General features: G+C 45.7%; 1 protein-coding gene across 1 annotated transcript in view; it reads right to left on the reverse strand.

Moving 5' to 3' along the window:
• Positions 1 to 15,350, reverse strand: part of LOC126157528 (allatostatin-A receptor-like) — a gene marked incomplete at its 3' end in the record, with an annotated part of 97,769 nt that extends 82,419 nt beyond the window's left edge. The window contains exons 1-2 of the mRNA XM_049916381.1: positions 15,240 to 15,350; positions 14,955 to 15,194 (exon numbers count right to left, since the gene is read on the reverse strand). Coding sequence (XP_049772338.1) covers positions 14,955 to 15,194; positions 15,240 to 15,350 — 351 coding nt within the window. The remainder of the gene's footprint in view (positions 1 to 14,954; positions 15,195 to 15,239) is intronic.
• Positions 15,351 to 16,055: the final 705 nt, after the last annotated feature.

Genomic DNA, 16,055 nt, shown 5'->3' on the forward strand with positions numbered 1-16,055 from the left:
TCTTGAAGTGTCCGCCACTGGAGCTTGTTCAGCATCTCCGTAACGCTCTCGCGCTGACTAAATGTCCCCATGACGAATCGCGCTGCTTTTCGCTGGATCATGTCTATCTCTTCTATTAATCCAACCTGGTAAGGGTCCCATACTGATGAGCAATACTCAAGAATCGGACGAACAAGCGTTTTGTAAGCTACTTCTTTCGTCGATGAGTCACATTTTCTTAGAATTCTTCCTATGAATCTCAACCTGGCGCCTGCTTTTCCCACTATTTGTTTTATGTGATCATTCCACTTCAGATCGCTCCGGATAGTAACTCCTAAGTATTTTACGGTCGTTACCGCTTCCAATGATTTACCACCTATGGCATAATCGTACTGGAATGGATTTCTGCCCCTATGTATGCGCATTATATTACATTTATCTACGTTTAGGGAAAGCTGCCAGCTGTCGCACCATGCATTAATCCTCTGCAGGTCTTCCTGGAGTACGTACGAGTCTTCTGATGTTGCTACTTTCTTGTAGACAACCGTGTCATCTGCAAATAGCCTCACGGAGCTACCGATGTTGTCAACTAAGTTATTTATGTATATTGTAAACAATAAAGGTCCTATCACGCTTCCTTGCGGTACTCCCGAAATTACCTCTACATCTGCAGATTTTGAACCGTTAAGAATGACATGTTGTGTTCTTTCTTCTAGGAAATCCTGAATCCAATCACAAACCTGGTCCGATATTCCGTAAGCTCGTATTTTTTTCACTAAACGTAAGTGCGGAACCGTATCAGATGCCTTCCTGAAGTCCAGGAATACGGCATCAATCTGCTCGCCAGTGTCTACGGCACTGTGAATTTCTTGGGCAAATAGGGCGAGCTGAGTTTCACATGATCTCTGTTTGCGGAATCCATGTTGGTTATGATGAAGGGGATTTGTATTATCTAAGAACGTCATAATACGAGAACACAAAACATGTTCCATTATTCTACAACAGATTGACGTAAGCGAAATAGGCCTATAATTATTCGCATCTGATTTATGACCCTTCTTGAAAATGGGAACGACCTGCGCTTTCTTCCAGTCGCTAGGTACTTTACGTTCTTCCAGCGATCTACGATAAATTGCTGATAGAAAGGGGGCAAGTTCTTTAGCATAATCACTGTAGAATCTTAAGGGTATCTCGTCTGGTCCGGATGCTTTTCCGCTTCTAAGTGATAGCAGTTGTTTTTCAATTCCGATATCGTTTATTTCAATATTTTCCATTTTGGCGTCCGTGCGACGGCTGAAGTCAGGGACCGTGTTACGATTTTCCGCGGTGAAACAGTTTCGGAACACTGAATTCAGTATTTCTGCCTTTCTTCGGTCGTCCTCTGTTTCGGTGCCATCGTGGTCAACGAGTGACTGAATAGGGGATTTAGATCCGCTTACCGATTTTACATATGACCAAAACTTTTTAGGGTTCTTGTTTAGATTGTTTGCCAATGTTTTATGTTCGAATTCGTTGAATGCTTCTCTCATTGCTCTCTTTACGCTCTTTTTCGCTTCGTTCAACTTTTCCTTATCAGCTATGATTCGACTACTCTTAAACCTATGATGAAGCTTTCTTTGTTTCCGTAGTACCTTTCGTACATGATTGTTATACCACGGTGGATCTTTCCCCTCGCTTTGGACCTTAGTCGGTACGAACTTATCTAAGGCGTACTGGACGATGTTTCTGAATTTTTTCCATTTTTGTTCCACATCCTCTTCCTCAGAAATGAACGTTTGATGGTGGTCACTCAGATATTCTGCGATTTGTGCGCTATCACTCTTGTTAAGCAAATATATTTTCCTTCCTTTCTTGGCATTTCTTATTACACTTGTAGTCATTGATGCAACCACTGACTTATGATCACTGATACCCTCTTCTACATTCACGGAGTCGAAAAGTTCCGGTCTATTTGTTGCTATGAGGTCTAAAACGTTAGCTGCACGAGTTGGTTCTCTAACTATCTGCTCGAAGTAATTCTCGGACAAGGCAGTCAGGATAATGTCACAAGAGTCTCTGTCCCTGGCTCCAGTTCTGATTGTGTGACTATCCCATTCTATACCTGGTAGATTGAAGTCTCCCCCTATTACAATAGTATGATCACGAAACTTCTTCACGACGTTCTGCAGGTTCTCTCTGAGGCGCTCAACTACTACGGTTGCTGATGCAGGTGGTCTATAGAAGCATCCGACTATCATATCTGACCCACCTTTGATACTTAGCTTAACCCAGATTATTTCACATTCGCATTCGCTAATAACTTCACTGGATATTATTGAATTCTTTACTGCTATAAATACTCCTCCACCATTGGCGTTTATCCTATCCTTGCGGTATATATTCCATTCTGTGTCTAGGATTTCGTTACTGTTCACTTCCGGTTTTAACCAACTTTCCGTTCCTAATACTATATGCGCACTATTTCCTTCAATAAGAGATACTAATTCAGGAACCTTGCCCTGGATACTCCTGCAGTTTACCAATATTACGTAAACTTTTCCTGTTTTTGGTCTCTGAGGACGGACGTTCTTTATCAACGATGATAATGTCCTCTCTGGTAAGCCGTCAGGTATTTTATCGTTTCGCCCAAGGGGGGGTCCCTCTAACCTAAAAAACCCCCGTGTGCACGCCACACGTACTCTGCTACCCTAGTAGCTGCTTCCGGTGTGTAGTGCACGCCTGACCTGTCTAGGGGGGCCCTACAGTTCTCCACCCAATAACGGAGGTCGATGAATTTGCAACCATTATAGTCGCAGAGTCGTCTGAGCCTCTGGTTTAGACCCTCCACACGGCTCCAAACCAGAGGACCGCGATCGACTCTGGGCACTATGCTGCAGATATTAAGCTCAGCTTGCACTCCGCGTGCGATGCTGGTTGTCTTCACCAAATCAGCCAGCCGCCGGAAGGAACCAAGGATGGCCTCAGAACCCAAGCGGCAGGCGTCATTCGTTCCGACATGTGCTACTATCTGCAGCCGGTCACACCCAGTGCGTTCAATAGCTGCCGGAAGGGCCTCCTCCACATTACGGACGAGACCCCCCGGCAAGCACACCGAGTGCACACTGGCATTCTTCCCCGACCTACCCGCTATCTTCCTGAGGGGCTCCATAACCCGCCTAACGTTGGAGCTCCCTATAACTAATAGGCCCGCCCTCTGTGACTGTCGGGACCTTGCCGGAGAATCGGCCACTGGCCCAACAGGCGAGGCATCCTGTGGTGGCTCGGAAACGATGTCATCACCACTAGGAAGCACCCCGTACCTGTTGGAAAGGGGTAAGGCAGCTGCCATGCGGCCAGATCCCACCTTCGCCGTTCGGTCAGGCACGCGTGAGCCCACCACTGTCCGCCATTCACCCTGGAGTGATGGCTGACCGGTAAGATGCTCACTGCCGGAAGACGCAGCGACATCAGGGGTTCCATGTGACTCCAAGGCCACCGAAGTAGGCCTTACTTCTTAAGTAATAGAACCCAGTACGTTGTCCGCGATGGTGAGTGTTCATCGGAGGTGAGGGTATCATCTGGAGTGCCCCAGGGAAGTGTGGTAGGTGCGCTGTTGTTTTCTATCTACATAAATGATCTTTTGGATAGGGTGGATAGCAATGTGCGGCTGTTTGCTGATGATGCTGTGGTGTACGGGAAAGTACGTCGTTGAGTGTCTGTAGGAGGATACAAGATGACTTGGACAGGATTTTTGATTGGTGTAAAGAATCGCAGGTAACTCTAAATATAGGTAAAAGTAAATTAATGCAGATGAATAGGAAAAAGAAGCCCGTAATGTTTGAATAGTCCATTAGTAGTGTAGCGCTTGTCACAGTCACGCCGATTAAATATTTGGGCGTAACATTGCAGAACGATATGAAGTGGGACAAGCATGTAATGGCGGTTGTGGAGAAGGTGGATAGTCGTCTTCGGTTCATTGGTAGAATTTTGGGAAGATATGATTCATCTGTAAAGAAGACCGCTTATAAAACACTAATACGACCTACTCTTGATTACTGCTCGAGCGTTTGGGATCCCTATCAAGTCGGATTGAGGGAGGACATAGAAGCAATTCAGAGGCGGGCTGCTTGATTTGTTACTGGTAGGTTTGATCATCACGCTAGTGTTACGGAAATGCTTCAGGAACTCGGGTGGGAGTCTCTGGAGGAAAGGGGGCGTTCTTTTCCCGAATCGCTACTGAGGAGATTTAGAGAACCAGCATTTGAGGCTGACTGCAGTACAATTTTACTGCTGCCAACTTATATTTCGCGGAAAGACCAAAAAGATAAGATAAGAGAGATTAGGGCTCGTACACAGGCATATAGGCAGTCATTTTTCCCTCGTTCTGTTCGGGAGTGGAACAGTGAGAGAAGATGCTAGTTGTGGCACGAGGTACCTTCCGCCACGCACCGTATGGTGGATTGCGGAGTATATATGTGCAACTAGTGACAGAAAAATAGTAGTGCTCCAGAGCAATTAACGAAAAGAACGTGAAAATTGTGAAGAAGGAAGTTCGTAACGAGAAAATATACTTACGTTCCGTAAGTGAAGTTACAGTTCCAGATGAAAGAAAACAAAGATTTCAGCCAAAAATTCGGAATAACTGTTCCACTGAAGCGACCTTAAAAGAAATGGCGAAACGCTTCTGGAACGAACAAAATTCATTGCAGAAGCAAAAAGGCGGCTTTCATTTACAAAACCAATATTTCTGTGTTTGCTGCGGATGATGGTCACTTTCAATAATACTGAAACAATCTGAAATAGTTAACATGGAAACAATGCATGTCCACCGGTATGTCATTTATTTGTGTACTCTATAGCTTATCACTTGACACTGTATTGAATGAAAGTCTCATGTCAGGGTACAATTCACTATTAACTTCGATATAGTTCTTACATCTAATAGAAATCGCAGTGCTGATTCTGAAGTAAGACAACGGTGCTGTCGTAAGCGATGAAAGCAGAGTGGTTCTGAGCGGCACAGCGCTCTGACGTAAGCACTCTTCAAACAGCGGCGGCTTACAGATCCTCTTGAAGGCGTGTCTGTTCTGACGTCTTTCATTCGTTGCTGCGTCAGGCGGCGACTGTCCTTACTTGTGGCTTCATCGTGAGATACCAACTCTGATATGGGACCATCGTTCTTCGAACGACAGGACAAACCAAAACTTCTCTGAGCACCGCAATGCATTGCTAACTTGTTCTATTGTAGGTCGTATAACCTTGGCTTCCTTCGGCCTTGGAACTGACTTTCTAGCATCCTACGAAGATAGCAGAGACTCTGACGCCAACTGAGAGATTTTGGAATTTCACAGGATTTCAGACAGGAGGTGCCCTATCATACTTCCGCTGCAATGGGACACTTAGCGTTAGTGCGGACAAACTGAACCGCGATGGCAGCACCAGAAGGCCCATCAGTTTTATCTTGCGGGCTATCCTGTGGTGCAGAAGAGACCAATATAAGCGGAACCGCTAGACAGAACCGCCACTTCTTGGTCGAAGGAGGAGTTTCCATTACTTAGAATACATCGCTTCGAAAACCCTGGAATGCTGTTATAGCGTATGTCTCAGAATGTGAAATGGACTGTTTACCAGCGTGCTGTCGACGAAATTGGTTTTGAGTTCGGACTTTAGTGGAAACTTTTGTAATCACGTTTTGAGCCAGCCTGCATCACTGGTTTTGCATTCGCTTCTGCCCGTTTCACTTTGAACTATGCAGCAGCTTTCACAATGGCAAGTCTTTCTGCCAGAAGTACAGGAAGCCGTGAGGGCAGCGAAAGTACTAAGGGTACGCAGTATTGTGAACAAAAAGTTTCCGTTTGAGGGCCGTACAGTCCAGAATCAGTATGCTAATCAGGCGAAATAGTGGTGAGCATTGAGGCAACCATCCCACCGACGCACCAGGCTGAAGATATCGTTTGGTAAAACATGATGTCGTGCTACGTGAACAAGTTTGTAACTGCCTGTTGCACATCTTCATCCGACAGGAATCGTCGACCCTTCAAGACATTTTATAATAGACCGAAGGCGTCGTAATCTCATGTGAAGAGAGCACAATTACAGGGCGGATGCTCGAGTGTACCTAATCTGAGTTGCGTAACTTCTGCGTTACGACATTTGCGATACTGGGATGTGCGTTAATATGAATCAGACGCACTTCTTGTCGCAGCTGTCCCGGTTTTCTATAGACGTTCTGGGTACCTGTTAGGCGCAGGCGTGGCCCTGTGGCCATATGTAACTCTATCAATGCGCCTGTTAACGTTATGATAATGTTAATAGGTCATAATATAGGACCTAGAAAACTTTTAACTTCGTCAAGTCGTCATTGAATAGGAGACAATTACCGCAAATTTGCTAGAGGTGTATAGAGAGTAAGAAATGTGTCAGAACTCTCCATTACATTGAAAACAGACAATCCTCACAAGAGATACAGTACCTAGTCTTAAAGCAGCATACGTGATCCATGAGGAAACTTCACCTATTAAATGTAATACTAAAGGAATAACTAAATGAAGTTGTAGACATTACTATGTTAGAGAAGATAGCAACTGAAATATAGCATGAAGGTGATAGCTAGACTTAGTACAGGTCTAAAACCGGTGTGAGTGAAAACTTTTAGACAGGAACTGCAGAAAGCATACATTCCTTCAGTAGCAGGACAGCCCATACTTTCCACCAATTCCGCTCCCCCCTTAAATATTCATGCGAAATTTGCGTATAGAATTGGAAATGTCTAATGCTTTGCAACTCTCTCTCTCTCTCTCTCTCTCTCTCATACACACACACACAAACACACGGAGAATTGCGATGGCACCGTTAGTTTGTACAAGAATAGCACTCGACAGATCACTCCTGCACACCAGTAAATATAAACGACACATCTCCTGCATATAGGTTCTGTTCGATAGATGAAAACACTACTTAAAGCTCATATTAGAAAAGGAGCAAGCAACAGAAATAAACCATGTACCTATTGAAATATAAATAACACTCATTAAATTGCACTACTCATTGCTGCGTCATTTCGCTGCCACTCATGTCAAAAATATGTATGTGTCGTCTTGAACTTCGCATAATGCAAACAGGAACGTACGTCACTTAACTGAAATGCTGTTGATAAATTATTTCCAAGTCCTTGCCTACGGTATTTAACGGTACAACATTCCCTTTCACATCCGCAGTAGTTATAAAAAACTCCAAGTGTATGTTCATTGCAAAACAATTTACGCATAGTCGATGTACAGTCTTAGACATAAAAACTGACCGCCGGTCGGCCGCCACAGAGACTAAGTCCGAGTCGTTCACTTAAGGTGGCCAATAAAACCTACCGCCTCTGACAACGCTAAGTCCCGCCATTTGCTCAATCTGGCAACACAGTAAGATGTGGAAATGTCAGGAGGAAGTGGTGTCTACTTCCGAGATGTTGTCGCTTTATGTGAGCCCGTTTTCATGCATTCTAAACTTATAGTCAGGGTGTACGCGTCCAACCGTATCTCTTTTTCGGCCCTCGTCTAAAGTTATGAGTCTCACTGACTATCGAAGATAAGTCGCTTCACATTCTACCCACCAGTAATAACAAATACTTCCAGAAACAATCCCGCAGGACAGCTGGTGGCTGCGTCACGATCAGAACAGCTTACGCTCGAGTGTTTCCTCCAGCTGCAGCGGCAACCGGCCACCGGCCAGACGCCACCCGCCGCCTGGAATCGTGCGCCGCCCAGGTGAACTCGGCGCGACTCTGTCAGTGTACGTCTCAACTGTCATTTTCGAATCTGAAGTTCTAGCTATCGACTTGTATTTAAGCATTGGATTTTACATACTTGAAAATCATGAACTACGGTTGAGCTTTGTAAAAGTGGGTTGCAAGTGGAAAGAGGTGTAACACTTGCAACACAAAAAAAGGTTCAAATGGCTCTGAGCACTATGGGACTTAACTGCTGTGGTCATCAGTCCCCTAGAACTTAGAACTACTTAAACCTAACTAACCTAAGGACATCACACACATCCATGCCCGAGGCAGGATTCGAATCTGCGACCGTAGCCGTCACGCGGTTCCAGACTGTAGCACCTAGAACCGCACGGCCACTCCAGCCGGCCCTGCAACACAATATTTAATTTTGGTATAATAGAGGCATGAATGCAGAGGAGGCAGCTTGAAAGACTTGAACTGTGTTTGGAGCCAGTGCTCTTGGGAAAAATACGCCAGAAAAAGATATTTTTGTTTCAACAAAGATCGTTCTGGCATGAATTATTTTCCACGTTAAGGAAGTCTCGACTACTGATATACGTGATGGGTTACCATTTAATCATCATGCGACATTTGCATTCAAAAGGCAAGGTTCAGAAGTTTGGTGCAGGAATACTGTATGCTCTACTCTGAAACAACAAAAATCAACAGAGTGACTATTATTGCAGTTTTGCTTGAACGTCATCAGGTCGCTCATTGAGCATTCCTCTGCAGTACTGTTACTGGTTACGAATATGATGCCTTTATCGTTAAGTTCCCAAGAAGAAACGAAAGGCTGAGCACTGCCAAAAGACATAAACTCGAGCAAAGAGCAATGTGAACATTCCATCTGAGTGTCTTTTGCACTACGAGTGTCCATCACAGCTGGTATTTGTTGCCAACAACTGAGACACCTTTTGGTAGCAGTGTAAAAAAATCGACCGACATGCTCATAAATTAAGGATAATGCTGATACATAGTGAAACAACGCTCTGGTGGGCAGTTTGCAGGTTTAAATCATCTCGGGGTGTGACCATGGGGTGCATATGTACTGCGGTCGTCGCGAGGTGGCACTGGTAGCAGTCCACATACGCAGAGGTATGTTTGTGCATGTCAGAGTACTGTGCAGCGAGTAAGTGTGCAGACGTTTTCAGACGCGCTAATGGTGACTGCGTGTTGAAAACGGCTCAGAGAACACATATTGATGAGATTATGAGGGATAGAATACTAGGGCGACTGGAGGCTTGTCAAACACAGCAGGTCATATCACAGGCCCTCCGTGTGCCACAAAGCGTGATCGCAAGATTATGGCAACGATTCCAGCAGACAGGAAACGTGTCCAGGCGCCTACAGTACGGGACGTCCACAGTGTACAACACCACAAGAAGACCGATATCTCACAATCAGTGCCCGCAGACGACCACGGAGTACTGCAAATAGCCTTGCTCGGGACCTTACCGCAGCCATTGGAACAGACACACAGACACAGTCTACAGACGACTGAACAGACATGGTTTATTTGTCCGGAGACCTGCAATGTGCATTCCAGTGCCCCTGGTCACAGGAGAGCCCGTAAAGCCAGGTGTCAAGAACACAGTACGTGGCTATTGGAACAGTGGTCCCAGATTATGTTCACGGATGAATCCAGGTATAGTCTGAACAGTGATTTTCCCAGGCTGTTCACATGGCGTGAACCAGGAACCAGATACCAACCCCTTAATGTCCTTGAAAGGGACCTGCATGAAGGTCGTGGTTTGATGGTGTGGGGTGGGATTATGATCGGTGCACGTACACCCCTGCATGTCTTTAACAGAGAAACTGTAACAAAATGGCTCTGATCACTATGGGACTCAACTTCTGAGGTCATTAGTCCCCTAGAACTTAGAACTAGTTAAACCTAACTAACCTAAGGACATCACAAACATCCATGCCCGAGGCAGGATTCGAACCTGCGACCGTAGCGGTCTTGCGGTTCCAGACTGCAGCGCCTTTAACCGCACGGCCACTTCGGCCGGTTCGAAACTGTAACAGGTCAGGTGTATCGGGCGTCATTTTGCACCAGTATGTCCGCCTTTTCAGGGGTATAGTGGGTCCCACCTTCCTCCTAATGGATGATAACGCACTGCTCCACCGAGCTGCCATCATGGAGCAGTACCTTGAAACAAAAGATATCAGGCGAATGGAGTAGGCTGCCTGTTCTACAGACCTAAACCCCATCGAGCACGTCTGGAATGCTCTCGGTCGACGTATCGCTGATCGTCTTCAAACCCCCAGGACGCTTCAGGAGCTGCGATAGGCACTGGTGCAAGAATGGGAGGCTGTATCCCAACAGCTGCTCGGTCGATCCAGAGTATGCCAACCTTTTGTGCGGCCTGTGTACGTATGCATGGCGATCATATCCCATATCGATGTCGGCGTACATGCGCAGGAAACAGTGGCGTTTTTTAGCACATGTGTTTCGGGACGGTTTTCTCAACTTATCACCAGTATCGTGGACTTACAGATCTGTGTCGTGTGTGTTCTCTATGTGCCTGTGCTATTAGCGTCAGTTTTGTGTAGTGCCACGTTGGGTGGCACCACATTCTGCAATTATCCTTAATTTAAGAGCATGAGTATATATATATATATATATATATATATATATATATATATATATATATATATATATATATATATATATATATATGTGTGTGTGTGTGTGTGTGTGTGTGTGGTGTCTGTTCTTTCGGACATGTTCGAAAGAACATACGCTACGAATCGAAACAGACAGCCTTGTTAATCAATTAAACATCGAAGGACAGACGCCCGGACTGTCACAGGGCGTTAAAATAAAGCTACGGGGGCAGATGAAAATTTGTGCCTGACCACTTTCCAATCCGGATTCGTGGTGTGTTTTCCTTCGTACATGTCCGAAAGAACAGACACCACACATATATGCATATACACGGTGTTTCAGGAGGAATAGTGGTAGTCTAGAGGAACTGCATAAAAAATTCCATACAAATGTGTTCCACTTTTTATTGTTTACAGAGATACAGCCGTTAGTACGTAACCCTAACAAACTCAAAGCAAAGGCAAATGACATTCAAAGTTGATTTTCAAACATTCCCCCACCAACTTCAATGCACTTTTGACTTCTCTTGATAACGCGACCTCTTGTGAGGTCGTCTTTGCGTTCTTTAATGAAGGCTGCACTATTCATAATCCATACTATCAAATCGGCTCGTAGACTTCGCCTTTCAACTATCCCCACAGGCAAGAAAAGTGCCCACGTCCACTGATCCATCTTCCGGGAAATTTTAGTTTTGGATGATGTGTCACCTGAAGAATAGAATGTGCAGGAGCCCCGTTATGCTAGAGGAACATACGCATTCTTGCAGCCAAAGGAACCTCTTCCAGTAACCATGGAAGCTCGTTTTGAAGGAAGTGTAGACAACGGGGTCCTGTAAGGACCAACAAACGAAACGAAAATGCATTGAATCCAGCTGTATGGACTCGATAAAAATTGGATATATGTTATACGGTGTTTTTTCTTCAATTTCTCTGTACTACCACCTCCTACAATATTTACTATTCCTCCTGGAACATCCTGTATAATTATTCTCGTCTCGACGGGCCATAGAAAGTTTTCAGTGCTAGACGCACGTTATCGTCCAAACCCTCGAGGGAATACAGTGTGGCTGCGAGCGAGTGGTATAATGGACGAGAGGTACAGCGCATGTGGTATGCGGCAAAGATGGGAATTTGCGTATAATGAGGAACTTGTGTAGACAGATCCTGCAGGTAGTGGTATGGTCAGCGCGTCTGCCTAATAAGCAGGAGGTTCAGGTTAGAACCCCAGTCGGGCACAAATTTTCATCTGCCGTCGTTGCTGTATTTCAATGCCCTGTGACAATATGGACGTCTGTCCTTCGATATTTAAGATGCAATTGTTTTTTGAGTCAATACAGGTGATTTGCGAGCATTTGTCTTGCCATCAATGTAATGGGACTTCACCGGCAAACATATATCTTCACTGCTCTAGGGGAACTCGTCTTTGTTGAATTTTTTCCATACCGTAATTAGCACAATAACGTAAGGCTCATTCTGCTGAAGAACTTGATGCCCGCAAGTCCTTAAATAAGAATCTGCGAGCGGTAGTAATGCATGAAAGGAAACAGACTGTTGGACAGAAGAATGGAGAGCTCCCAGCTTTTTGCGTTTCCGATAGGGCCTCTGATAAGAACCGGTGTCATGTGATCCTTCAGAACCCTACACTGTTTATTTTTTTCACTTCATACTAAAACAAAAGCTATGATATGAGAAGAAGAAATGAGTTACAAGCTTCCCAGAAACTTCAGTATTTTGTGTTTATTTTCTCACTTCATACTAAAACAAGGGCATCGATATGAGAAGAGGAAATGAAGTATACGCTTCCAAGACATAATACTTCATTGTGTGCTACTACTGGGTGCATGAAATCTCTGCAGTTAATTTTTGTGTGTTGGATAAATTTAGATATCACCTTAAATTACTTTGTGAGAAGGGATTCAAATAGAGTGGATATTTCATCACTGGTTAATATTCTGATGACTAATGACATGATACCCGTTCCAATTGCTCCATGACACCAGTGAGTAGAATCTCACGTTGGTTACTATAAGAACATGCAGACAGTGATTTCCGCTGACTGCACTCATAGCCAAGGTGATTTATTTATGTTTATGGCGAAGCGTCTGCTGCAGTGTCCACTCTCAGGCCGGCCGGCCGAAGTGGCCGAGTGGATCTAGGCGCTCCAGTCTGGAACCACGCGACCGCTACAGTCGCAGGTTCGAATCCTGCCTCGGGCATGGATGTGTGTGATGTCCTTAGGTTACTTGGAATTAATTAGTTGTAAGTTCTCGGGGACTGATGACCATGTGTGTATAAGAACGCTGTGTTTCTGCGCGACATAGAATAAAGCAGTGAATTTGTAAAACATTTGTTAGAAACAAGTAACGAGGCAAACTAGTAATTTACATGACCTATTGAGCAATGAATGATTTGTGGAAACATATTTGATGAAAACTGTTTACAAGTTAACTCCTGATTTCTGAAGCGGTCAATTTGCGGTTATGTATAGGTAAAATGCAGCAATTGTATTGGTGGAACGGTTCTGAGCACTATGCGACTTAACTTCTGAGGTCATCAGTCGCCTGGAACGTAGAACTAATTAAACCTAACAAACCTAAGGACATCACACACATCCATGCCCGAGGCAGGATTCGAACCTGCGACCGTAGCGGTCGCTCGGCTCCAGACTGCAGCGCCCAGAACCGCACGGCCACTCCGGCTGGCCAATTGTATTAGATTTAGATGTTTCCTCCGGGAACTGATCAACTGTCATGACAGGAGTCAACAGCCGTAGTTTTGCGAGAAGCTGCAGGTTGGAATGACGGTAAGAATACTGTACCGTGAGTGAGACGATACACGCCTTGGGTGTCAAGCGGCAAGAAATTACGGCTTCGGGTGACGGCGCGATGTGCCGTGCAGGAGTCAAAGTACACAGGGGTGCACCGTACCAGTACTCACCCCAGAAGCCTGTTCACAGGTTTGGAGCCACAGACTTAACTTCTAGTCTTAGACAAAACGACGTCATTATTTACATTAGCAAGAGCACACGTGCATGATTTATTTACATAAGGACCAAAGCCAAGTGACGCCGTTGTTTACATATGCTCGAGGGCTTCCAGTGGGAGGGCACGGGCGAGGTAATTGACATGGGAGGTAGATGTCTGGGATTATCTCGAGGTGTTCTAGAGGGAGGTGGTTGCATTTGCTGCAGGAGGCAATGGGAGATGAACGAAAGATGGGAAGTGATGATGGAGGTGCGTTTCTAAAGTTTGGATGAAAAGTGTGATATTAGGACTCAAGTTTACGGAAGTTGCGTGACGGCGAAGGTGTTATAGATACTGAAGGAGGAGAGGTAGCTTCGCGAACTGGTGTAGGATCCGGGTGGGAGAGGTTAGCAGGGTGCTAAAAGGAAGTCGTAATGGATGCCTTTCAAGGATTTGAAAACAGTGGTAGAACTGGTAATTAGGCGGATACTGATCTAAAATATATGAATATGGTGGAATGTAGTTCGCGTTGCCACCTTATCGGCAGTACTCGTAGTTTTAGTCTGCTTGAGCGTTGTTTTGGATGGTCAGTTGGTGAGAATTCTAGTTTTCGAAAGTGCTTTCCGGTATTGCAGACTTTCTCACAGGCTGCTATACGTAACTATTATGAGTAAACAAACATGGCAGCACAAAACAGAAGAACAGTTGTATTATTTGTAAGCCTGCTGGCCTTTCTGTCCATTATTGACGATAAAATCTTCTGAACGACTGGGCCGCGTCCTACTACTCTCCAAGCTCGACCTTTCGCACTCCCAGTTGGGATCTTCCTTAGTGTTCCGCTGCCACGGGGCTCCATGAAATTTCTCATTAGGCCTCGCCCTATTCTACAAACTCGACGTTTCGGACCCTCCACTGGCATTTTCCTGTGCTATACCACCTCTGGGAACCTCTAAGTCTTTTGATTAGGCCACATGTTATTCTACCAACTCAGCGTTTCAATAACTCTGCTGGGATCTTCCTCAGTGTTATGTCAAATGGGGATACCCTACCATAAGACTGTTGCTTAGACCGCATCCCGTTCTTGTCCAAGAGCGACGTTTCAAAACCTTTGCTCTGGTCTTCCCCACTCAGGAACACCCAATGGCTCCTGATTGGTAGACATCCTTTTCTCCAAAAATGAAGTTTTGAACCCTCTGCTGGGATCTTCCCCAGTATTCAGGTTCTCAGGAAGGCTCATTATTAATACAAGCTCATTCTAGAGACTCGGCATTTCAAACCCTCTAGTTCCTCAGTATTCTGTCAGATGCGAACACGACAAATTTCTTGATTATACTGTGCACTATTCCTCTCCAAGCTTGACATTTTGGAATCTTCCTGAGTGCTCAGCCACCCTTGAAGACGATAAGGCTTCTGATTAGGCCAACCGTTTCTACAAACTCGACGTTTCTGAACACACTGTGGGGATCTTCCTCAGTGTTCAGCGAGACGGGAACTCTGGAAGACTTCTGAGGAACATCCGAATAGAGTGGTCGAAACGGCGAGTCTGCGGAAGAATATTAGGCAGCCTAATCACCTGCAAGATTTAGTCTTCAAAGCCTGGTCTAGTGAATGTGGTGACACCAGACAACATTACCACAAACAAGTGGCAGGTCACATACCAGAATTCTAAGAGAGAATGAACAGGGAGAAGGAACTGCAAGACTCATTGCGACATACGCCGTGGTGGTTGGAGGAACTAGTGCGTCGGGAGCTGTGACGTTGCTGTGGGACAGGAGAAGCGGAGTGGTGCGCGGCTCGTGTGTCGGAAGTGAGTTATCTGGCTGCAGGGCGCAGGCGGCCATCGAGAGGAGCCGAGCAGAGCCGCTCCTCAAAGCGACGGCCAATGACAGGCGGCCGTCCTGCAGGCCCGGCACAGGCCCTGCCTAATCAGGCACCGCGCCTGCCTCTCCGCGGCGCCTCGCCTCGTGATCAAAGCGGCGATACGCGGGGGAGCAGCCGCAGGTGCCGCCGCCCCCGCACGCGCCCCTCTGTTCTTTGACTCCCGCGCGGCACATCGCGCCGTCACCCGAAGCCGTAATTACTCGCCGCCCGACAACCGAGACGTGCACCGGCTCACTCACGGTACACCAGTCTTACTGTCATTCCGACCTCCAACTTCTCCACTGGAGGTAGCTTAAGAGTAGCTTTCATGTCAAGCAGGAGTTCCCAACAAAATTTTCTCGAGGATCCCCTCATGATTGGTACCTTGTCATATCACACTATCAAGGGCCTAAAAAAGCCAAATTAAGAGTCAGAAGTTAGCGTTCGCTAAAGCTCTGATCATGCAAGAAGCAGCCAAAACATAAAAATTGTTATCATACCAAATATATTTTTTATTCTAATAGTATCTTGCGGAGCCCTCTGGCATAGCTCGCGGACCACCTGTTGGGAACCACTACGGTTAGTGTGTCTGAGTCTAAGTAAGTGGAGAACTCGGGATAACTATCCTCGGTGGGAGGACTGGTGCACACAGCTTCGTGAGGTCGATTGAAGAGCATTATCGGAGCTGTCGTACGTACTCAAGTGAGTGGTGAAAAGGCTTCCGACGTAATTATTGACGCACGAGGGGAATCAACAAACTTTGAACACAGAATGGTAGTTGGAGCCAGACGTTTGAGATATTTCGGAAATCGTTAGCGAATTCAATATTCCGAGATCAACTGAGTCAAGAGTATGCTGAGACTGCCAAATTTCAGGCATTATCTCTCACCATGAACAAC

The sequence above is a fragment of the Schistocerca cancellata genome, chromosome 2 (genome assembly GCF_023864275.1).
Source record: "Schistocerca cancellata isolate TAMUIC-IGC-003103 chromosome 2, iqSchCanc2.1, whole genome shotgun sequence".
NCBI classification, from domain to species: Eukaryota; Metazoa; Arthropoda; class Insecta; order Orthoptera; family Acrididae; genus Schistocerca; species Schistocerca cancellata.